Here is a 22,356-nt window from a genome sequence, read left to right on the forward strand (position 1 = left end):
GCATCGAATAGCCTGAAGCAGTCAGTCCCCACACCAGTAAGGTAACATGTGACTATCCTTCAAGGTGGAGCCTTCCTGCGTGCCTTACTCATTTCCAAATTCTCATCCTCTCCTCCTCCCTCCACTGCCCAGCCCCTGGCTTTCCTCTAACAAGGTGCCCGTCCCAAGGTTCTGCATCAAATTTTCCTTCTTCCAGAAAACAAGACTCCCAAGTCTGGGTGTCCCAGGAATGAAATGGGAGGGGAGGCAAAAGGGATGGAGGTAGAGCAGGAGGTTGTCTGGACTTAACTACCTGACTGCAACGAAAAATAAAATGAAAAGTAAAAATATCTGACCTGCAGCTTACTTCACGGAGCTGGACTAAGCCCCAGGCCCCTGATGGAGATTCCCAGATATCTAGTCTTTCCCACACTGATCCTTGGACTTTAATCATAGTTACAGCCAATCAACATGAGGGATAAGTACACTTCCAGGAAATGGCTTTGAAGAAACCAGTTGATTTTTTTCAAAAATAAAACTTATAAGCACGGAAATCCTTCAAAATAATGCAATCTATTTTCTTTTATAAAGCTGCATCGAGTTCCTGGAAAAGTAAAATAAATGAACACATATCACTGCTTGCTTTGGCAATTACTTTTATGGTCTTGGAAGCCCAAAGTATTACAACAATATATATTTCCAGCAAAAACCAAAGCACACCCACCCCATGCATAAATGCATACCACATATAGTCCCTAATTGCTCTGGGAACTCTTGCTGCTTGAAGAATGGATGAATTTCCAGATTATTCACCAGAGAGACAGAAATTAATCCCCAGATGGGAACTTCAGATTTCTCTACTTCATACTGTACAGCCAAAAAAACAAGTGAAAACCTGTGCACTGTGGTCTTAGGGCAACGGTGGAAAGCCTGCTGTTCTGTGACAGCCTCATCGTCTGTAAGAAGAGAAAGTCACGTAAAGCCATATTGGGTACCCCCATCCCTGCCACAGCAACTTCCTTTTCACCCTCCCCTCAGTCTGTCTCTCTTCATCCTTCACCTATCTCTTTCCTTTGATAACTTTCTCTTCACAAATGATGATATGAAAAAGTTTTTTGTTGGTGGTGGTGGTTTTATCATTTTCTTGTGGTCCTTGAATTTAGTTTTGTCATCTCTTTTTGTTTAAAAAAAAAAAAAAAAAGAGGCTCCCCACTCATGCTACTGCATCTCCCAAATCTCAGCTCAGATCCCCTGGCCACTCTCTAGGAGAGCGCTCAGGCCACATGTGTAATTAAAAAGAACCTAATGACCTTTGTGAAAATGGTACAGAAATTCTCAGTGCTTCACAGAGCCCTTCCATCTGCGGTACTGTGTGGCCAAAAAGTACACCTCTGATGATTCTTTCCTGCTGGCTGCAGGTTTTACAATCCTTGTGTTCTGGAATTCCTCTGTCAGTCTCTTCTGTAACCGATGGCTTTGACTTCCAGCCCAGGTTTTACAAAGGAATGTCCCCCCTGGCTGTAGGATATTTGGAGCCATGTCCAGAAGGGACAGGCACAGGCTGATGAGCCTGTCATGATCAAGGTCCCGGATCCCTGTGGCATTGGGCGCCATGTCACTCAGAATCACATCTGCCCTCCCACCAGGAAGCAGTTCTAGGACTCTCTGGAAGGTTTTTGGGTCAGTTACATCAGCAGGGCACAGAAAAGTTGCTCCTTCCAGGGGGAATATGTGAAGAAGATCTACCCCAACCACGAAGCCAACAGGAGAGCTGGGATCTAAGAAAGAAACAGGGAATGTGTTATTTATTTGAACCTTGAATCTTCCCACAAAAATATAATACATGCAACAAAATAATGAAACAAAAATAAAACATTAGGACCAAGGAAAAGAGCTAATGTGCAAGTAGGTACACATAGGCCTTTTCCCACTATCCATAAATCCTATAAAATTACATGGTGCAGGAGTGGCAGTCCTCACTCTACATCCGAGGAAACTGAGGCCTAGATAGGAGGTGTCTGTCCCAGAGTCATCCTGCGTGACAGGCAGACCTCCAACTCTGAAATCATTACACTACCCGCGGCTCACTGTCTGTGTAAGGGTTCTTATCTCTCAGCGGTCTTTTTGATAAACTAAAACAGAAAATTACATGCTAGTATATAAAGTGCCTCTAGAGTAAATCAATAAATCTACTCTCCAGCTTAATCCAATTCCTCTCAATGTAGAAACTACTGGAAACTAGCCAAAAGATGGGGAAAATAGATAGAAAATGAGGTATAAAAAATTGATACTTTGCCCAAATTTGAGTAAAACTAGTTATAAAATTTAAAAGATGCTACTGTTTCAGCTTATCTAAAACAAAACTTCCTGCCTCTGACTGCTCTCAGCCCCACTTCCCCTTCTTCCCACTATGCCCACATTTGAAGCCCCCCCATTCACGAGCCTAGCACACCATCTCTCCATCAGTCCCCTACACTGAGGAAGGCTGCAGCTCTGTTGATAAACAGGTTGATAAAGGTATAGTCACAGACTTGTCCTGAAGAGCAATTAGGGGAACAGAAACCACTAAAATGAGACATTAGGAGGTCTCAGTGGTCATAGGCTCAGTGGTGAGAAAAGGAACTGACATTCCAACACAAATTCATTCAGTCAATAAATATTGAGCTCAATAAGAAAAAAAAAATGGCTGTTCTAAAGCCCCATGAGGCATCCCAGCCACAGGTGTAGGCAGTGGCCACCCAAGGGGGCACAGGTAGAGACACCAAGAGTTCACTGCAAACCTACTGCAAACCACTAACGAGGCTGATGTACTAAACCTGAGGGAGCAGGATTCCCAAGTCTGTATTTTCAACAAGTCACTAAACTCCTCTGAGCTTCAATTTTCTCACTAGGATAATGGATACGTCCCTACTCGAAGGTATTTAGGAGACCTCTGGGTGAACTGCCCTACACTGCTGAAATGCCAGTGCACGCAGGTACCCTGACTTGACAGCAGGGAATATAAATGGCCAGGGTATTCAACACTGTATGTGTGCACTAACAAAAAACCAAAAGCAATCCTGATGCCCAAAATTAATGTGTGCCTTCACAAAGCGGCTCAACCTCTGCTGCTCGCTGTCCCACTCACACTCCTGGTGGTCAGAAGGTGCTGACAGCAACACGGAGGCCCACCTGTGCCTGCAGCATTGACTCTCTGCACCGCCACCTGACTCCACGCGCCAGGAGCCGCCCCACAGTCTAACACCCGAAGGCCGGGCCACAGAATCTGGTGCTTCTCGTTCACCTCCAGGAGCTTGAAGGCGCTTCGACACCGGTAACATTCTACCTTGGCAGCCTTCACAAATGGGTCCCTTAAATGCCGTGTCAGCCACAGATGCTCGGCACCCGTCCGACCCTTGCAGTGACTCACAGCAGAGTGGAACCTTTGACGCTGAAAGGAAGCACACACCAGCTTCAAGTACCTGGTGAGAGGAAAAGAGAGCAAGCAGGTTGGCATCACACAGATTGGAGGGTCGTGAGCATGCAGGGGCCCTTGGTTCCTGCCCATTTTTAGAGATGGGGCTCTGAGGTCCAAGAAGGGAGGTGACTTGACAAGTCCACACAGCCAGAAAGCAGATGTCACAGGCTGAATTTTGTCCCCCCACCCCAAAATTCATGTGTTGAAGGCTTAACTTCCAGAAGTTCACAATGTGACTAGTTGGAAATGGGGTCTTTAAAGAGGTAAAATCAAGGTAAAACCAGGTCATGTGGGTGGTCCCTAATCCAATAGGACTGGTATCCTTATAAGAGGAGAGTAAGACACCGTCTATGAGCCAAGGAGAGAGGCTTCAGGAGAAACCAACCCTGCCCACACTCAATCTGACTTCCAGCCTCCAAGACAGAATTTCTGCTTTCCAAGCCACCCACTCTGCCATACTTCCTCATGGCAGCAGATGTCGGTACTCTTTAGTCAAGAAGTGTTTTTTTCTCCCCTGAAGGTTTCTTCCATGAGGATAGGTCCCTGCCTGAGTTGCCCTCCATGGCCTCAGAATTTAGCACAGGGCCTGGCCCGGCACGTTTCTAAATAAAATTGAACTCAACCTGTGTGAATGGTTGAAGGACAATTTCCACAATTCTTTTGACAAGTTATGATTTTGACAGTTTATTGGCCACCCACAACAGCTGGGCAGGCAGGAACTCTGCATACCTCCCCTCACTGAACTCTCAGAACAAGCTTACAAAGTTTATGCCCATTTCCCTGGGGAATAAAAAATTATTACCCCCACGGCTCCAAAGCCAAAGTTCCCTCAACAGCGAAGTTAACAAGATTTGAAGACCATGACTAGTGAGTCCTGAATCGCTGTCTTCAAATGGTGTAAGGCATCTCGTGGGAAAAAGACTGGCTCCCAGGTGCCAGAACTAATTCCAGCAGTCCGGGATAGTGTAGTTACACACGCCAAAAATATGAACATTTTCCCCACACACCACCGAGTCCACCAGATCTGGGCCACTGACCACGGCCAGCCCCATCCCACACCCTGGATTCCAGCCACATCAGCCTCTTGCTTCTCAGAAGCCCTGTGCTACATCCCTCAGGCCTGCAGTCCCCTACCTGCAGCCCTGCCCACCTGCCTCTCTCTGAAGATCTCTACCCGCTGCCCTCTCCCCCACCCACCTGCCACTCTCTAAAGGCCCCTTACCCGCTGCCCCCTCTCCCACCCACCCACCTCCCTCTCTCTAAAGGGCCTACCTGCAGCCTCCTCCCCAGCTCCCCTGCCTCTCTAGAGACCTCCTGGAGCCCTGCCTCCTTGGGGGCCTTCGCTGGCCGTGAGCTGTGGGTTCGAGGTGCGCCTCCGAGTACCGGGCCTGGGCTGCAGGCCTCGCTCTCGCCGCTCCCCTGTGCCCAGCGCTCTGCCTCGCGCCCCGAACGGCAGGAAGGAGGTGGGACCACCGCCCCCTTTCAGAAGGAGGAAGCTGGGCGGAGGAGGAACCTCCCCCGCTCCCCTCTCCGCACGCATTGGCGCCCGCCCAGCGCCAGCTGAGCTCACCGCCCCGCTCACCCTGCCATGGGCGCCCACCAAGCCTCCGTCCGCGCCGCCGGAAGTGACCCGCCCCGCTTCCGGCCACAGGCCCCGCCCCCGGAAGCGGGACGGAGATTCAGACCGAGCGCGGGACCTGCAGCGTGGCACGAGGAAACGAGGTACGCGGAGCGGGGAAATGGGGGGCTGGCGGCCGGAAGCTAGAAGCGCGCCGGGTTTGTGGAGCCGGGGAGAGGGGAAGCCTGGAGCGGGGGAGACGCGGAAAGGGGAAGGAGGAGTGGGGGGCTGGGAGCTGGAAGCGCGCTGGGCCGGAGAGCCAGGGAGAGGGGAAACGGGGAGCGGGGCAGCCGGGTTTGGGGGGCCGGGGAGGAGGCGCCGTGGGCCTGGTGAGCGCGGGTGAGAGGGCGGGAGTGGGGACCAGGTGTGGGGTGCAGTACCAGGCAAGGCCCTAAACCAGGGAACCAGCATTTGCTGCGCGCTCACTGTGTGCAGGACCGAGCCCTTGCTCCTCGTATCTGGTAAAGGGCCTCAGTTTACACACCGGATTCAGGCCGCGTGGCGAACGAGCGCCCCAGGCCCTAACCTTAGGCAGCTCTCTGAGGACCTGAGTGCCTCATGTAGCCCCTGCTCCTGGAGCTGTGGGCACAAGTAGATTCCGGCGTCCAGTAGACTCAGGTTTTAATCCGCTCTGCCGTTAGGCCTTGGATCAGACAGACTCTCTGACCTTCAGTTTACCCCTCTGGAAATGGAGAAAGCAAGTCTTAACTCATACAGTTGTTGGATCGATTAAATGAGATATTTTTTTTAAAGACGTATATAGTCAGTGCGTAGTAAATGATAGCTGGTATCATCATCACCAAGGAGGCTGGGGCTTCTGGCACAAACAGGTCAGTGTCAGGACAAAGTACACAGGCCTCATGGGAATCTCAGCCACATACCTGCTTACCCTGTCTGACCTGCCCCCAGCACCAGGATCCAGCCTTGGGTCCCTTTTCTCAGACACCGTAACTTTCAAGGATTCCCTGGTCCTGAACCCTGCATCTTAGCCAGGTGTGTTCCCCAGGCGGGGATAGGGACAGAGCAACAGGAAACTTGGTCCTGGTCCTCCAGCGGGGACCCTGGCCAAAGCATCCCCCTCAGAGCCTTTCTCAGGACCTGTACATCTGTTGGGGCAGGAGGGACCCCTGTGGCTGCAGTATCCACCCTGAGTGCCAGGTCCCACAGCAGCAGTAAGAGCAGAGTAAGTGGGGTATGACTCCTACACGGGAGGGAGGACCAGCCCAGCCTCAGTGGGTGGACCTGCCCCTGCCCAGAGCTGTGCACTTCCTGGGAGTCTGGAAGCCTGCTGCTGCAGAGACAAAGGTCAGATCCCAACGGGCCAAAAGAAGCACCTGTTAATGAAAAGGCCAAGGCTAAAACCTGACCTTTCAACCATTGGATAAATGCATGATTATTTTGGTGCCAGCTGGGGACTGGGGCTGTTCTGCCCTACTGCTTGTGAATATGGGCTTGGAGTTTCTGAGGGTATGCGTGGGAGCAAGAAGAGCCTTCCATGGAAAGGCTGTGTCGCCCTCTGTAGCTGAGTGTGGAGAGGGAGAAGGAAGGAGCTGTCCTCCCAGCTGTGAGTCTGCCCTGGCAAGTGAAGGGCCTAGCACTGATGCCACTGGGTTCTGAGGGCCAGGCCTGTCACTCTAGAAAATCATTTGTTCAATGGCAGATTTCCACTTGCCACAAGGAGCCACTTGTGGCAGAGTTGGAAAATGCCCACCAGCCCCCGCCCCCACACCGCTGGAGCGCAGTCCCCGGCCACTGGCCACGGCAGCATATGTTTCATCCACTCCCCGTCCACACCAAAGACGAGGTTGACCCTACCCTCTTACCTTCCTCTCAGAACCCAGGGGACCATGGGCACCTCCAGGCTGTATACCTTGGTGCTGGTGCTGCAGCCCCAGCGAGTTCTCCTGGGCATGAAGAAACGAGGCTTCGGGGCTGGCCGGTGGAATGGCTTCGGGGGCAAAGTACTCGAAGGAGAAACCATCGAGGATGGGGCCAAGAGGTGAGGAAGGGGCAGGTGGGACCACAGACCCAGTTTCCTGCGGGGCGTAAGGACTCGGGCTGTGAGCTGTATAACTGGAGTGCGTACTTAACCCACGAGCCTGTTTCTTCATCTCAAAATGCAAATAAGCACAGTACCTCTTAGGATTGTTGTGAAGATTAAATGAGAAAATGCACATAACGAACTTAGAACAGTGCCTGACCTGTGGTGAGTGCTGAGTGTGTGTTAGCTGTTGCTGTGTGGCGGTGGTGACGGGTTTTAGGATGGATCTGGGAAGCTGCTGTGCGTTATGGCTTGAGTTGAACGATTCTGCTTCCTCGCTGCACAGCTCAAGGGCTCATCAATCACTTGGGTTCTGCGTTTGTTCAGAGGAGCTAACGATCGTTTCCATCTAAAACCTTCTGCACACAGTCTCACCTAATCCTCAACACAACCGGCTTCACATGGGAAGGAACTGAGGCCAGAGAGGTCGAGAACTTGCCCAAGGCCTCACAGTCCTCCAGACATCAGCCTCTCTGCCCTCCTGCTCCTCCAGTTTGTGCAGATAAATGAGATCTCTGTGTAAACATGACAAAGCACTGTGCAAACCTTAGCTCCTGTTAATGTTATTCTTGCTCTGAAAAAGGTTGGCAACCTTCAGGCCACTTTCCCTGGAGTGAACAAAACCCCAAATACATGGTAATGAGGGGCCTGGAGAAGAGGGAAGCTGTAATGTTGCAGCCCAGTGGCTTTCAAGTTTTTTTCATTACAACCCTCAGTAAGAAAGATATCTGCCCATAGAGCATACACACTCGGTTGTACACATACAGCTGAAATGAGTGGCATATAATGATGCCCTTACTACATGAAACTCTAATACTTCCTATTTTTTTTTAATTGCTGGTTGCAGTCCACTAAGTTGATTTCACAGAGCACGACTGGGTCACAGCCCTCCATTTGAAGAGCTCTGCATGTGACGTCCCTCGAAGTGCCCCACTCCAAGGCCTGGGACCCAGGGCTGCTGCCAAGTGGACACATTCAGTCATTGTGGCAGTGCCAGTGCAACTAGTGCTGTGCTGGGAGGCTGCAACTGGGGAGGGACAGCCAGCTTGTGCCCATGCCAGGATGTGTGCAGAAGCAACAGCATGAGAGCAGGAGGCCACAGAGGCCTGCGTGGCCAACCATTTGACTGTCTTTGATCCTCTGAGACTGCCCATCAGATTAATGTAGCACTGCCCTGTGTGGAGCTCAGGGACACAGAGGAACAGGTCTCAGCACCTGCAGGGACATATCTCATGTGGCTGCTGGGTTCAGAAGATTGTGCAGAAAGGGGATCTGGTCCATGCCTGGGAGTCAGGGCACCCAGGACAAAGAAGGCAGGTGAATAACACCTAGGCACAAGGAAAACTCCCTAAAGACCCGACAAGAGGCAGAGATGAGGGGGAACAGGGCATTCACAGACACAGGGAGGGCTGAAGGGGCTTGGGCCATGCAAGGAGTGTGGGGAAGGGCTAGGGGCTGAAAAAACTGGATGGGGGGAGCTCCAGGTGGCTGAATTTCAGCTCTTGTCTTGCTGGTGACAAACTTGCAGCCTTGATTTCTTATAGACTTTCTCAGGGTCTAGGGAACTTTTCCTCCTGCACTCTATATATTGCTCATTTCTTGAATGAGACATAAACATAGGGCATCACTCCAGCCCATCAGTACTGAACACAGATGGTGGTTCCCCCTCAGGCCCGGGTTTGAGATGGGGGAAGAGGCTGAGTAAAGCACAGGAAGCAGTGATTCTAGCCACAGGTGTAACTTGCACCCAGGCAGAGCACCCCTCAGCTGGACGGGGACAGCAGCCCGCTCCCTCCCCTTCCCTCTGCAGGCCAAGTCCACACAGGTGCCAGGTGGCCTTCCCCAGACTGGACCTGGGTTCCCCCTGCCCCCACGCACAGACTCACACCACCACATTAAAACCCTTTAACAGCTCCCAGCACCCTCAAAATAACCCCCCCACCCCATCTCCCCTCAGCACCCGAAGCTGTTGCCCACCCTACTCTTCCTGGCTCCTCCCCTGGCTGCGGCTCCTCAGCCTTCACATCTAGAAGGTGCCTTCCCCCAGCCGGCCCCACTGTTCTCAATAAATCTCGTAATGTTGATTTCCTTCACAGCACTCTCACCCTTCCTGGTCACATTTAATTATTCCCTTCCCCACTCGGTGACGTCGGTGTAATGGGCAGAGAGCAGATTGCACAAATCTCCATCAGTGGATTTTTTAAAAGTGGGTCCACCTATTTAGCCACCATGTAGATCAAGAAATAGAAATGAGGAAAGTAGCAACTTGGAATAAAATCAGGCGTGCCTAAGGTCTTCAGAGGACAGAGGATGCTCATTCCCTTTGCCTTCCCTTGGCTGCCTACGTGTTAAAAAAAAAGAAAAGAAATAGAAATGGACTGTGGGCCCTGCCCTCCTCCCCGACTTCTGGCGCAGTTGATTTTGGCCTGTTCTAAAACATCACGGGATCACACACGATGTGCCCTTTTGTCTGGCTTCTTTCCAACAACATTTGCACGTAGCAGAAGTTCATTCCTTCACGTTGTCTTACGGTGTTCCAGCATTTGAACGCGCACTTTATCCATTCTGCTGTGGAAGGGCATCTGAGGGTTTCCATTTCGGAGCTATTGCAAGTGACACTGCTGTGAGCAGTCCTGTGTCTTTTTGTGGCCATGTGTACTCTTCCCTGGCGGGCAGTTACCTAGGAGGAAGACTGTACGTGTTTGGCTTTAGTGAATATTGCCAGTTTTCCAGAGTCTAATTTAAACTCCCACCAGGATGAATGAGTTCTGGTTCCTCCAGATCCTCAACAACACTTGGTATTTTCTGTCTTTCATTGTAGCCATTCTGGGGAGTGTGGCGATTGTGGTTTTGTCCGCCCTAATGACTGATGAAGTTGAGCACCTTCCGAATGTCTGCGGGCCACTTGGATGTTCTTTTTTGTGAAGTGTCTGCTTGAGTCTTGTGCCCATTTTTTAACTGGGTTGCCTTTTTACTGATTTGTAGTTCTTTATACACTTTAGATGTGAGTCGTCAGATACATGTGTTGCAAATGTCTTCTACTCTGTGGCTTGCCTTTTTACTCTTAATATTTTGATAAATAGAAGTTTATCATTTTAATGTAATCCCATATACATTTTTTCTTTATGGTTAGCATTTTGTAGATCCTTTTGAAGAAACCTGTCTATCCCAAGCATAAGAAAATATTCTCCTAAGTTTTCTTCTAAAACTTCTTAAAATGTTAGATCTATGATGCATTAGGAATTGAGTTGTGTCTGCCGTAGGTGTGGGGGTCAGATTGGGCTTTTCCATAAAGATATCTAGTTGGCGCAGCATCATTTATTGAAAGACCGTGTTTTTCCTGCGCTACACTCTCCCGTCATGGCTCAACGATTTATGAGACATGAAACCACATCTGCCTCCTTTTCCACTGTTCCTCAGGTACATGCACAGGGAAGGCCTTCAGTGGGCCCTAGATGGGTGGGCCTCCTCCTCACTGCAGATCACAGAATGGTGGTAACATCAATGGCCTTTTTGTTGTGCAGACTTATTCACTTAATTAGATCACTTCCCCATGGCTCATGTGGCTCAGGTGGGGTGGGGGCTGCCGCAGCTCTCTGCTAATACCTTTCTGATACCTGCGCGTCTGAAAGGGCCTGTTCTTCCCTGGAGAGACAGCTGCTCCCCACGGCCTGGATGCATGAGTGCTTTCCTAACCTCACAGGCTTTACCCTGGGACTGAGGTCAAAGTTCAGCACCAGGGCCATGTGCCGTACTGCTGCACTGGCTCCTGAGGGCCTCTGGCCAGCTCTGAAAAGGTGCCCTCTGGGTGCCCATCAGGCCGGGCCTCTCTGCCCTGGAGCACCGGCCGAGGGTGAGAGTGCATAGGAGGTAGGATGCAGTCGAGGGCAGGGGCGCCCTCTGACAAAACTCTGTGCCCTGCCCCTGTGTGGGGTGAGAGAGGCGTGCTGGGTGGCAGAGCACTGCAGTCCCCCAAATATTAGGTCATTAAATATAAAATGTGCGATTTCAAATCAAAAGTGTAGTTAATTATATCTCAAACAAGAAGCAGTACAATTAATCTAAGTATGCACCTAAACTGCTAACACAGTGTTGCTATCTTAATGGTAGCTTGTTTATGCCAGCAGTGAAGAAGCCTGGAGAGCAAGTGGCAGTGAAATCACAAAAGGCCTTTTCCACAGCTTGTTGAGAATTTAATATTTTTCCTTGCAAGAAATGGTCCAAAGCCTGGAAGAAGTAGTAGTCAGTTGGCACCAAGGTCTGGCGAATACAGTGGATGACAGAGTTTCCAAGTCAAACTACTGCTGTAGTTTGAACAGTGTTGTTTGTGCAACATGTGGTTGAGCATTGTCTTACAAGAGCTTTGGCCTATCTCTGTTGACCAGTCTCGGCTGCTTAATCAAAACCATCCTCATCATTTCATCCACTTGATTGCAATAGGCATCTGATGTCATCGACTGACCAGGTTTCCTGAAGCTGTAGTGAATAATGCCAGTGTTGGACCACCAGACACCATTAACTTTTTTTGATGAATATTCAATTTTGGACTGCGTTTCAGCACTTCATCTTTATCCAGCCATTGTGCCCAATGCTTGCAATTGTCAAAAAGAATCCATTTTTCATCACACGTAACAATACTGTGTAGAGATCGTTCCCTTTCATGTTGTGACAGCAAAGAAAAGCAAGCTTCAAGATGATTTCTCTTCTGATGCTTGTTTAATTCATGCAGAACCCATCTATCCAGCTTCTTTACCTTGCACATTTGTTTCACATGGTCCTATATTGTTGCAACAGTGGCGTCAAACCTTGCTGCTAATTCACGAGTAGGTTGAGATGGATTCACTTCCACTATAGCTTTCAGCTCATCATTATCCACCTTGGTCTCTGGTCATCCACGTGGCTCATTTTCAAGATTAAAATCACCAAAAAAGGACTTCTCAAACCATCAACATGCTGTGGGTTCATTAGCCACATCCTTCCCAAACACTTTGTTGCTATTTCGAGCTGTCTGCGCTGCATTGTTTCAACAATGGAACTCATATTTGAAAATAACACAAAGTTTTGACTTATCCATGGTTTCACAAAAATTGCTCTTAAAAATTGGGAAAGATAATCACAAGCCAAAGTGTGTTTGAAAGACCGAGGATGTACCATCACAACGGAAAAAAAAAAAAGTGTCGAAGTGTAACGTCAGAGATATCAACTGTCAAACTTAGTACTTAAGGAAATCGGACATTTCATACTTAATAACCTAACATTCAGGCCGGGCACAGTAGCTCACGCCTGTAATCCTAGCACTCTGGGAGGCCAAGGCTGGCAGATTGTTTGAGCTCAGGAGTTCGAGACTAGCCTGAGCAAGAGCGAGACCCCATCTCTACTAAAAATAGAAATTATATGGATAGCTAAAAATGTATATATAGAAAAATTAGCCGGGCATGGTGGCGCATGCCTGTAGTCCCAGCTACTCGGGAGGCTGAGGCAGGAGGATTGCTTGAGCCCAGGAGTTTGAGGTTGCTGTGAGCTAGGCTGACGCCACGGCACTCACTCTAGCCCGGGCAACACAGTGAGATTCTCTCTCAAAAAAATAAATAAATAAATAAATAAATAAATAACCTAACATTCAGTACAGATGCTCCTCGACTTACAGTGGGCTACATCCTGGTAAACCCATCAAAAGTTAAAAACATCATGAGTCAGAAAGGCATTTGTAATAACACAGCTAGCCTACTGAACATCCTAGCTAAGCCTAGCCTGCCTTAAACGTGCTCAGAACACTTACCTTAGCCTACAGTTGGGCAAAATGATCTAGCACAAAGCCTATTTATAATAAAGTGCTGAGCATCTTGTGTAATTTAGCAAACACTGTGGTGAAAGTGACAAGCAGAATAGTTGCCTGGGTACTAGAAGTTTCTACTGAACCCTTCATGCTTTCACACCATCATCAAGTCAAAAGATCCTGTGTCAGGGACCATCTGTACACGTGAGGAACGGGAAACACTGAAATCAGGCTGACACTTAGGGGTCCCAGGGCCCAAACAGCCTTGCCCATCCTGGGGGAGACCTGCCATCAGCCCCAGGCCGCACACTGCCAGGCCTCCTCACCTGCACGTCTGAGTGCAGGCTCCCCTCGGAGACCCGGTGCCCAGCCGCCCCAACCCCGGCTGCACAGAAGGCCCTGGAGTGTGGCACAGGCTTGGTCCACCACCATGCTGCCCGGTCTCTCTGGGGGGGCCAGAGCAGGCCCTCCCCACTGACCTGCAGGCTGGGTGTGAGTGGGGACTCACTCCCGCTCCCCCCAGGCAGGCACTTGGACCAGGATTTGTGGGGCCCATGGCATCAGGTGTGTGGCGCAAGCTGCTCTTCCTAGCCAGCATCCCTAACCCGCAAAGAGCAGCAAGGACCGGGAGCGGGACTGCCGCGGGGCTTCCCACGCCCACCACCTCTCCACTGCAGAGGTGCTGGCTGCTCTGTTTTTAATTTGATACTCATCCGCCTGCTGTCTGGGGAACTGAGCACCACAGAGATACTCAGACACTTCAGCAAGACTGTGGCAGTGTCGTCTTAGTCTGCCTAATTATCCCAGCCTGTGAAACGGAGCTTTATCTCTGCCACCGAGGAGATTATTAATATTTCATACGCGTCCATGTACTCGGAAAATTAACTAAAATTAGTCAAAACATTCTATCAGTAGGTGAAGTTTTTAAGATAAGCACCAGCCTGCTGCCAAAGAGGTGGGCGAGCCCTGCTGAGTGCTTCTGTTACGTTCAGTTGGGGGGCCGTTTGCACCCCCAGGGGACAACACACACGCATCTTGTTAGGTCAAGTCCAGTGTTGACCATCTCCATGAGCAAATGCTGATTCCAGGTCTGCGTTTCCTCTCCAGCCCACAGAGCCCAAGTCTGTTTAACCCAATGTGTGTTTCTTAAATAAACAAAGTGGTTTCCCTAATTACAGACAGAAAGTGATCATGCATCGTGTCCCTAACGTAACTTGGGAGATCAAAGCTAAAAAAAATTTTTTATATACAACAATAAACGGACAGACATAATGAGAATGTTTTTACAGAAACTAGTAAATACAGGGCAGCGGGTAAGTGAGAAACGTCTCTGAGGGAGGAACAGGCTGAGATTCAGGGCTGCAGTGGCCGTGGGTCCCCAGGGTCCCGAGCAGGGTCTTCCGGGAAGTGTCTGCTGAGAGGCTGAACGAGCAGCAGTCTGCTCAGGATGAGAAGCTGCTTGTCACGGCTTCCATGATAGCCACAAGTTGGGATATTTTTATTTTTCCATGATACAGACCAGTTGAGAAACTGGTTGGATTCCTTGAGGTGTGGAATGTCATGCACCCCTCTCTTGAGAAAATCACAAGGTAATATGTTTACATTTTGTAAAGGCATGTACAAAGGAGAAAGACCTGCCCCCAAGGAAAACCACTGAAATGGCACCAAGGGTTCTCAGTGATGAGTTCATGTGTGTTTTGGTTCCTGGATTGTCTGCAACAAATACGTAATTTTTAAAATAAATTAGACTATTTAAGGGGAGCAATTCTGGCTGTGTACAGAGTCAGAGGGCTTGTTCCAAGGCACAGCAGCACTTGGGTGCTCCCTGGTGAGATTAACCCCTTACGGCCCCTTCCACACACAGCTGGCTGTGCTGGGGAAAGCGTCCCGAGAAGGGGTCTACGGCCAGAGAGGCCTAAGTGTTTGTCCTGTATGTTTCACCTGTGCAGGGTGCTGGCTCCCTGGCAGAACCAAAGTTAAAACGAGAGCTCCTCCTGCAGGAAAGAGACCACAGAGGGCCGTGATCTGACCCTGTGTTCTCAGAGCAAGGGCATGAGGCTGGAGAGACATTTCCAGGGGGCAGGAAGGGGCAGGGTCTGGGCTCCTGGAGCCTCAATCAGGTGGCTGCCCTGAAGCTCTGCTGCAGGAAGAGCACGGGGAAGAATCTGAGGAAGGGGCGTCAGTCCCAGCACTGCCACGCACTTGAGGCCACGGTTGTCACCTGGTACCTAGAGAGTGTTCAACGAGGCCTGTGCACCCCAAACATGTGGCTCCTCCCCAAAGCCCCTTTAACAAAATGAGTTTCTTCAAGTTAATTCCAGAGCTCAGTCAGGTTGCAACCTACTAACACATTCTAAGTGACATCCCCCTGGGCTCCCAGCCCACGTGTCCATGTGGCACTCCCTGGGCCACCGCACACATGCTCCATCTTCCTCCCCCCGCCATCCTCAGGGTTGTGTGGGAGCTGGGCGCCTTGCTGCCAACCTGCTTCCTCCCTCCGCCTCTGCCCACAGGGAGCTGTGGGAGGAGAGCGGCCTGGCGGTGGACACGCTGCACAAGGTGGGCCGAGTCGTGTTTGAGTTCCAGGGTGAGCCTGAGTGGATGGATGTGCACATCTTCTGCACAGACAGGGTCCAAGGAACCCCCGTGGAGAGCGACGGTGAGTGTGGGGGGAAAGCCTGTCTCATCGCCCAGCCCCGCAGCCCTGCCTGCCTGCCTCCCTCCGGGCACAGCCAGGTCGCTGCACACCAGCCCGGGTCGTGAGGGGGAGATGCGGAAGAAGGTCGGGTTAGCGAGTGCTCTTCCTTTTCCCCCCTTGGTACAGAAATGCGCCCTCAGTGGTTCCCACTGGACCGGATCCCCTTCAGTGACATGTGGCCTGACGACAGCTACTGGTTTCCACTCCTGCTTCAGAAGAAGAAATTCCACGGGTACTTCAAGTTCCAGGGGCAGGACACCATCCTGGACTACACGCTGTGCGAGGTGGACACCGTCTAGCAGGAGGTCAGGGCCGGCCCCGCCTGTTACACAGCCGCACTCCTCTGGGTTTGAAACGTGACTAGACGGAAAGGACAATAAAGGTCTCCTGCCTCCAACCCGTTCACCAGGCACCAGCACGGCCAGCCCAGTCCTGTCCGCAAGACGCTGCCAGGCGTGCTGGGCCGACCCACCCTGTGGGACAGGGTGGGAGAGGAGATGTAGGGCTACAGGGGAGGACAGTGTCCCTGACCGTCCCCGTAGTGACAGCTGGCAAAGGAGGGCCACGTGTGCGTGCTCAGCACCCCGGGCTAGAAGACACACCCTCCAACCACCACCTCCTTTTGTGAGTCATCTTTTTGCAGTGGGGGAAACTGAGGCATGGTCAAGGGCTTAGGGTTAATACCAGGTCTGAGGCATCATAGGCTTGTCCCTCGCCTGCCCCAAGTCGAACCACCTGCTACACAACTTACAACCTAACCCGACTTTCATACATTTAGTAACAATGTTCCTGTAAGTTTGATTAAAAACTCCAGCATGTAGACCACTTGTAAACAATTCCAGTTTATTGCGTGTAGTAGTAACTGATTCCTGCAGCCTCATAAAGTGCTTCAGACATAAACTACCTCGCGCAAAGCAAGAGAAAAGGCCTCAAATACAGAGAGCGTTCCTGACTCGGTGTCCCGGTGCAGCTTGCCTCCTGCACCGCCTCTGCGGCCCGATGCCAGGTGTCTGCACGGTTCCCCTGCACGTGCTGGGCACAGGCCAGGAAGGTCTGATGGAAATGTCCGCCTTCGCCCATCTACAAAGCCACCACCCCACCCCCACCACGAAGGCCTTCCTTGACACAGGATCAGCAGCAGGCAGCGTCTCCCAGAAGGGTCCCACCTTGTAGTTCCCCCACAGGGCCAGGTGAGGCACGTGGGCACTCCCTGCTCCCCTGCCCAGGCAGCCCACAGCCAAGGGAGGTGGGTTGTGCCGTCCCCAGGCCACCTGTCCTGTCCAACAGGGCTCATCCTGCTGACCTTTAGGAAGCACCTGGGGTGGGAGAGGCAGGACTATGGGAAGGGTGCCCACCTCCATGGAAGCCAGGCTCCTCCCCACCCCTGCCTTCCCTTCACCCCTACCCTCGTCTCCCTCCTCCTTATCCCTGCCTTCCTCCTTACCCCCCCACTCCTGCCCTCTCTACCCTCACCCCTACCTTCCTCTCTTGCCCCTGCCCTCCTCTCTCCCCTACCATTATCTCCTTCACCCCTGCCCTTCTGTTCCTCACACTCCGGCTCACCCCTGCCCTCCTCACCCTTCCTCCCTAGCCCCTCCCACCCCTGCCCTTCTCAACTGCACCCTCACCCTCAGCCTCAGAAACACAACACAAGGACCTTGTTCCTGAAGAGTTTCCACTGGGAAAGGAGAGATCACCAGGAAACTGATCTTCTAACCCACACTCACTCACCCAGGAGAAAAGTTCTTTTCAGGAAAGTTTGTTGGGAAATCTCGGTGCTAGGACTCTTTCACAGCCTGATTAAGGAGCACGTGCCTTGTCTACCTGAGACTCCGGCGCCAATGCCCACAGCTCTCTCCCCATGACCCCCATAGTCCCATAGACGGACGGGCCCGAGCAAGACAGGACAAGAGGATGCCTTGCAGCCTTCTGCCCAAACAGGGTCATGCTTTAAGGCCCAAGCATCACGGCGTCAGGAGGCAGCAGTCCCGTGAGCAGCACAGGCCCACTGGAGTGCCTGAGAACTTGTTTCTACAGAGTGCGAAAAGCAAACGCAGCCCTGCTGCTCAGACCTGGGCTAGTCAATCTCCAAACTTCTGCCCTATGGGAACCCTGCCCTCCCATCTGGCCAGGAGGGAGCAGCTGGGCCCACAGCAGGGGTGGACCCAAGTCCCCCAGCACCGTGTCCTCCCAAAGGGCCCAGCGTGGCTACCTGCAGGACAAAAAAGCCCTGACGTTCCCTCTGGCCTGTGGATGTGAACTGGCTTATCGAAAACGGTCACCTGTCTGTGCAGCACACAGAGCGAGCCCCGTTCCGGCCCCAGGGCCCACACACCGCTGAAGGGAGGACTCCTGCATCAGAATGAGAGGAAAGTATCCCTGGATGGGAGGAACCTCAGAAACCCTGCAGTCCGTTAGCACCTATTCCAGTGTCTCTACCTGGCCAGTGACACCAGCGGGGCGCCAGGGAGGCCAGTCTGGCTCCCAGCCCTGGGAGGAAGGCCACGCGTGCTTGCTACAGACAGGATTTGGGGAGTAACACGTCCGGGCCTACAGTGGGCATTCTAATCCCACAGAGCTCGGGAGAATGGCTTTCTTCATCCCAAGAAGGGGAACGGCCCAAAGGATGCTGGTCCCCTCCGTGAGTGGGTGGCTGGGCCACCAAGTGCGTGGAGGGAAGCTGGGAGGAGGCTCTTGTCACCCAAAGGAAGGAAATCGTTTAAAAGGAGGTCAACCCCAGCAACGCAGATCCCCCCTCCAAAGCCCCAGCTGAAAGAGAATGCATTCCCCGTTTCCCCCGTGCCTGTCCTCTGCCCACCCTTCTGGCCTCAATGCCACACAGTGTGGGGACACTGGCCACCCAAAAGCGAGGGAAATCCATGCAACGGAAAGAGCAGTTTCCCGCACTCAGACAGGAGGAGCCACAGTCCTGCCTTTGTCCTCCACGCCTCAGACCATGGGACACACAGAGGGTGGCATGTCTGCATGGAGTAGCACGAGGATACTCAACCCCGGAGGTCAGTCCCAGACCAGGGCTTGAGGCATTCACTGGAGCGTGTACCCTAGAAACTAACACTGTTTGCACCCAGCAACCTTCTGCAGCAGCAGGTGGCCGCCTCACCTTCCCTGTCCACCTGCTGCACGCGCACAGCACAGTGACACCACCTGGGAGCATCTGCAGGCATCGGGTAATGCTGACCCCATGGCAGTGGTCACCCACCACATCCAGCCGCAGAGCAGTCCTGTCCTCCCTCTCCCTTGCTCACTGACCCAGCCCCAAAGAGCAGTCCCTCAGACTGTTCTAGAACCTGGAGCGCCCCTGACGCTCCCCCAGGCGTTATCTGCTGTGAGACATGATCCTTGCTCCTCCCCCCGCAGGGCAGGAGAAAACCGCTCCGGAGAATCCCAGCACCTGCGCCAACCGCCCGGGCTGGACTCTGGCAGAGGGAGGGCCCGTCGGAGGACAAGGCGGTGTGGCAGCCCCCAAGTGGTCCGCTGTTTCCGTGGATGTCACTGGACAGGCGCGAGATGGTCCACTGGCCTGGCCCCAACCAGGGGGCACCACAGGGTGGGGAATGAAACAGGGACACAGCGTTTGGAAAGAGGCTTTAGTGAGGCTGCAAGGAGCTCTCGTCGCAGGCCTCAGGCACTAGTGAGGACACACGCCATCCTCTGGTGGGGAGCGCGGCGGGGTCAGCGAACTGTGCGGTCCCGCAAAGAGGCAGCTCAGCTTGGGCTTCAGGTCGTTCCATACCTTGCTCATCTGAGGGAGAGAGGGACACAGGTCAGCAGGGTGGGGACCCAGGCTCCCCTCCGAGCCACAGGAGTCCGGTCCCGCCATGGCCCTCCCACTGCCAACACAGATGCCCGAGTCCCCGCCCTGGAGATTCTGACTTCGTGGGTCTGGGACAGGCTCTGCGCCCCAGAATCTGCATCTCGAACAAACACGTGGTTCTGGCATGAACTGGTTCTACACCACGGTCCAGACGGCCACTGACCTGGCCAGTTTTGGCTGCCTCCCAAATGGTCTGACACTCTCCACTGTCCACCCCTAACCCACCCCACACCATTGCCAACGACCTTTGTGTGCTGCAGGTCTGAGATCGTGCTACACGCTGCTCACAGGCGGTCCCGGTCCTGCACACAGAACCACCAGCTCTCTGGATAGACCCACTGTGGCCCCTGGGCTCTGCGCAACCCTGTCAGAGCACGAGACACGCCCCCTCTGACCAGCCCAGCTCTCTAGCTCTCCCACCAGCTTGTGTGTTCCTCGTTGACAGGGACAGATATAAAGCAGCTGGTGCCAGCACCAGTCAAGGACCTAGGCCCAGGTGGCTACCATGAAGTGATCGCTGCATCGGTCCACTCCCACTGCCCAGGCCCAGAAAGATAGCAGGGTCACACTTTCTGTCATTTTTCAGATGGGGAAACCGAGCCACAGAGGTCACAAGCGGTCATCATAGTCATGGAGCTGGGATCTGAGATAGGGGTTCGCTCATTCTGGCCTGAGTTCCTCCCACTGCATCCAGAAGCCAGGGGGCCACAGGCAGACACAGCCCCGTGTAGGGGGTGATCGTGGCCCCGGTGCTCACCACGGCCCTGAGAGCCACATGAAAAGGAAGGACAAAGATGGGCAGGCAGGAGGCCGTGGGGACCAGAGGCCAGGAAAAGAACCAGACACTGGCCATTTTCTCAGTGTTCCTTCAGCCGGGCCAGACACACGAGCTTTCCAAGCTGTTTAGAGATGGACGCAGGCTACAGTCGTGTGGCCCAAGACTAGCCAGGGCAGGAGCCTGCTCAGGACAATTCAGGCCGTGTCACCTCAAAGGCCTGAGGAACCACCCTCTGGAGGATGCTGACCAGGGATTTGCCGAACATCCAACCTGCAGTATTGGCTCAAACCTGATTCCCGCCACCTCTCGCTGGCTCAGCCCCAGGGCTCCAGAACTCCGAGCCGTACCTCTGACTCCTTGGGTTTCTTGGAAGGCAGGAAACCATCCCTGTGCAGTGGCTCTCCACCCTGCCACCAGATCACCCCAAAGGATCACGAGGACAACTTCACAATGACAATTCTGGCGACGTAGAGACCAGGAGATCTGAGCAAGAGCTACTCTTTAGGGCCCCATGCATGCCCCAACTCCGCCGAACCATTTCTCAGGTCAGCCAGCTGCCAGGGCTGCCAGGCTCGGAGGAAAGGCACTGGCACAGCAGGGTCAGGGCAGGCGGGCTCACCTCCTTGTGCCCTTGGATCTGGGAGTTCACGAACGCCCCGAGGATGTGGGAGGTGAGGGGCAGGTAGACGTGGATGAGCTGCGTCTCCTGGTGCAGGCAGTACAGGGAGAAATAGTTCCGAAGCTCCATCGTCTGAATCGCATTCTCTTGCTGCAGAGGAAAGAGCCTCCCTTTGCGCCCGGCCCAGCCAAGGGCCGGAAGAACACAAGGCCCAGGCAGTGCCCGTCCTGAGCCAGGGGCTCTGCTCCTCCCCTCTGTAACTGCGCAGGGAAACCTCCACAGAGCATCTGGAAGGTGCCAGGGGGAGAGAGCACCACGAACGGGGAGCAGGGGTGCTATTCTGGGTGCAACAAGGACGGCTCTGGGTTCCGGCCAGGGCCAGGTGTGTAGAGGCTCCCACGGGCCTGTCGCCTGCAGCCGCCTCCTGCCTACCTCCACGATGCGGGACTCGAGCTGCTCCACGGACTCGGGCTCACGGTTCTGCACGGCCGCACTCATCATCTGCCTCTTCATCAGGCTGTACTTGTGCAGGGCCCGCTGGTGCTTGTGCAGCACCCCCCGCTCGTGCCGCTCGCACAGGTCCTGCGGGAGGGCGGCACTCACCGCTGGCCCCGAAGCCCTCAGCAGAGCCCGCACAGGGAGGCCCACCTTCCCGGCCTTTCTCCCTCCCCCTGATTTCCACCCTTGAAAGAGCATGAGGTCATCCTCAAATGCCCTGACCCTGACCAAGGGGCAGCCAAGACTCACTTTGTAGGACTGGAGCAAATCCAGGAAGAGGTTCAGTTTCTCCACCACATCATTCTCTTCCTGTTTACCCTAGAAGACGGGCGAGTTAACCAACAGGACCCAGAGCCCTGCCTGGTAACTCAGACCAGCTGCAGGAGCTCCTAGAGCCAACAGCCCGTTCTGCAAAGGAGTCCCCTTTCTATGTGACCGCCCACCCCACGCCAGGCAGGGAACCCACCCTTCAAACGCAGCAGTTTGGCTGGGAACCAGAGCCTTGGTTCCGGCAAGGACAGCCCCTACCTCGAGCTCTTCCGTGGAACTTCCCAAGCCACCCTCTTCCCCGCCAGACACACGGGTGCACACACACATGCTGGGGTGCTGGACGCCTCAGGCCTTCTCCCAGCAGCTCCGCCTAGCACTGCAGAAAACCTGAGTTTCCACTTCAACTGTGAGCCGAGTCAAAAACGGACAGTATTGCTGGGAACAGGGGGTATCCCCTCAGCCTTAACAAGGAGGGAAGGAAGGAGGCCCAGGAAGGGGCTCGAGGGGGGAGAAGAGGCTGCAGCTGCAGGAAGGACGAGTCACGCTGAGGACACGGGGAGAGAAGTGAACAGGGCTACTTAGGTGCTCAAGCTGACAGGTGAGGACAACGGGGACCAGGCCACAGCAGGGGAGAGGTGGGCAGGTAGGCTCCCTTTCTGGCTCCTGCACACGGCTCTGTGCAGGAGCAGGACAGTGACGGGGACAAGCCCACAGGTGCATGGTGAGCCCAGAGCAGCACGGAGGGCCGCCCTGTCAGTGGAACAGATGCCCTGGTAATGACAGCAGG

At 53.3% G+C, this 22,356-nt stretch overlaps 3 protein-coding genes and 1 non-coding gene across 6 annotated transcripts in view; 2 read left to right on the forward strand and 2 right to left on the reverse strand.

Annotated features, from left to right (window-relative positions):
• Positions 1-618: 618 nt before the first annotated feature.
• MRM2 (mitochondrial rRNA methyltransferase 2) lies at positions 619-5,081 on the reverse strand. Of its 2 annotated transcripts, none has more exons than XM_045542999.1 (3): positions 5,019-5,081; positions 3,151-3,440; positions 619-1,757 (listed from the first exon to the last, which is right to left on the reverse strand). In XM_045542999.1, exons 1-3 carry the CDS (start codon positions 5,024-5,026, stop codon positions 1,315-1,317), a joined length of 741 nt encoding a protein of 246 aa, XP_045398955.1. In that variant the 5' UTR covers positions 5,027-5,081; the 3' UTR covers positions 619-1,314. The 2 variants fall into 2 exon arrangements, with proteins under 2 accessions (XP_045398955.1, XP_045398956.1); XM_045543000.1 differs by having other exon boundaries at positions 4,954-5,081.
• NUDT1 (nudix hydrolase 1) lies at positions 5,075-16,389 on the forward strand. The gene is made up of 4 exons (XM_045543001.1): positions 5,075-5,158; positions 6,889-7,053; positions 15,385-15,530; positions 15,696-16,389. The coding sequence occupies exons 2-4, from the start codon at positions 6,902-6,904 to the stop codon at positions 15,866-15,868; spliced, it is 471 nt and encodes a 156-aa protein (XP_045398957.1). The 5' UTR covers positions 5,075-5,158; positions 6,889-6,901; the 3' UTR covers positions 15,869-16,389.
• Positions 9,295-9,444, forward strand: LOC123633754. The gene has a single exon (XR_006733760.1). It is a non-coding gene; the product is annotated as a small nucleolar RNA SNORA67 (small nucleolar RNA).
• Positions 16,390-19,163: 2,774 nt separating the features above from the next.
• Positions 19,164-22,356, reverse strand: part of SNX8 (sorting nexin 8) — a 36,459-nt gene continuing 33,266 nt past the window's right edge. For both annotated transcript variants that reach the window (XM_045543002.1, XM_045543003.1), the window contains 4 exons: positions 21,549-21,617; positions 21,234-21,383; positions 20,802-20,951; positions 19,164-19,332 (listed from right to left, as the gene is read on the reverse strand). In XM_045543002.1, coding sequence (XP_045398958.1) covers positions 19,219-19,332; positions 20,802-20,951; positions 21,234-21,383; positions 21,549-21,617 — 483 coding nt within the window. In that variant the 3' untranslated portion in view covers positions 19,164-19,218. The remainder of the gene's footprint in view (positions 19,333-20,801; positions 20,952-21,233; positions 21,384-21,548; positions 21,618-22,356) is intronic.

Source organism: Lemur catta, chromosome 2, assembly GCF_020740605.2.
Source record: "Lemur catta isolate mLemCat1 chromosome 2, mLemCat1.pri, whole genome shotgun sequence".
Lineage (NCBI taxonomy): Eukaryota > Metazoa > Chordata > Mammalia > Primates > Lemuridae > Lemur > Lemur catta.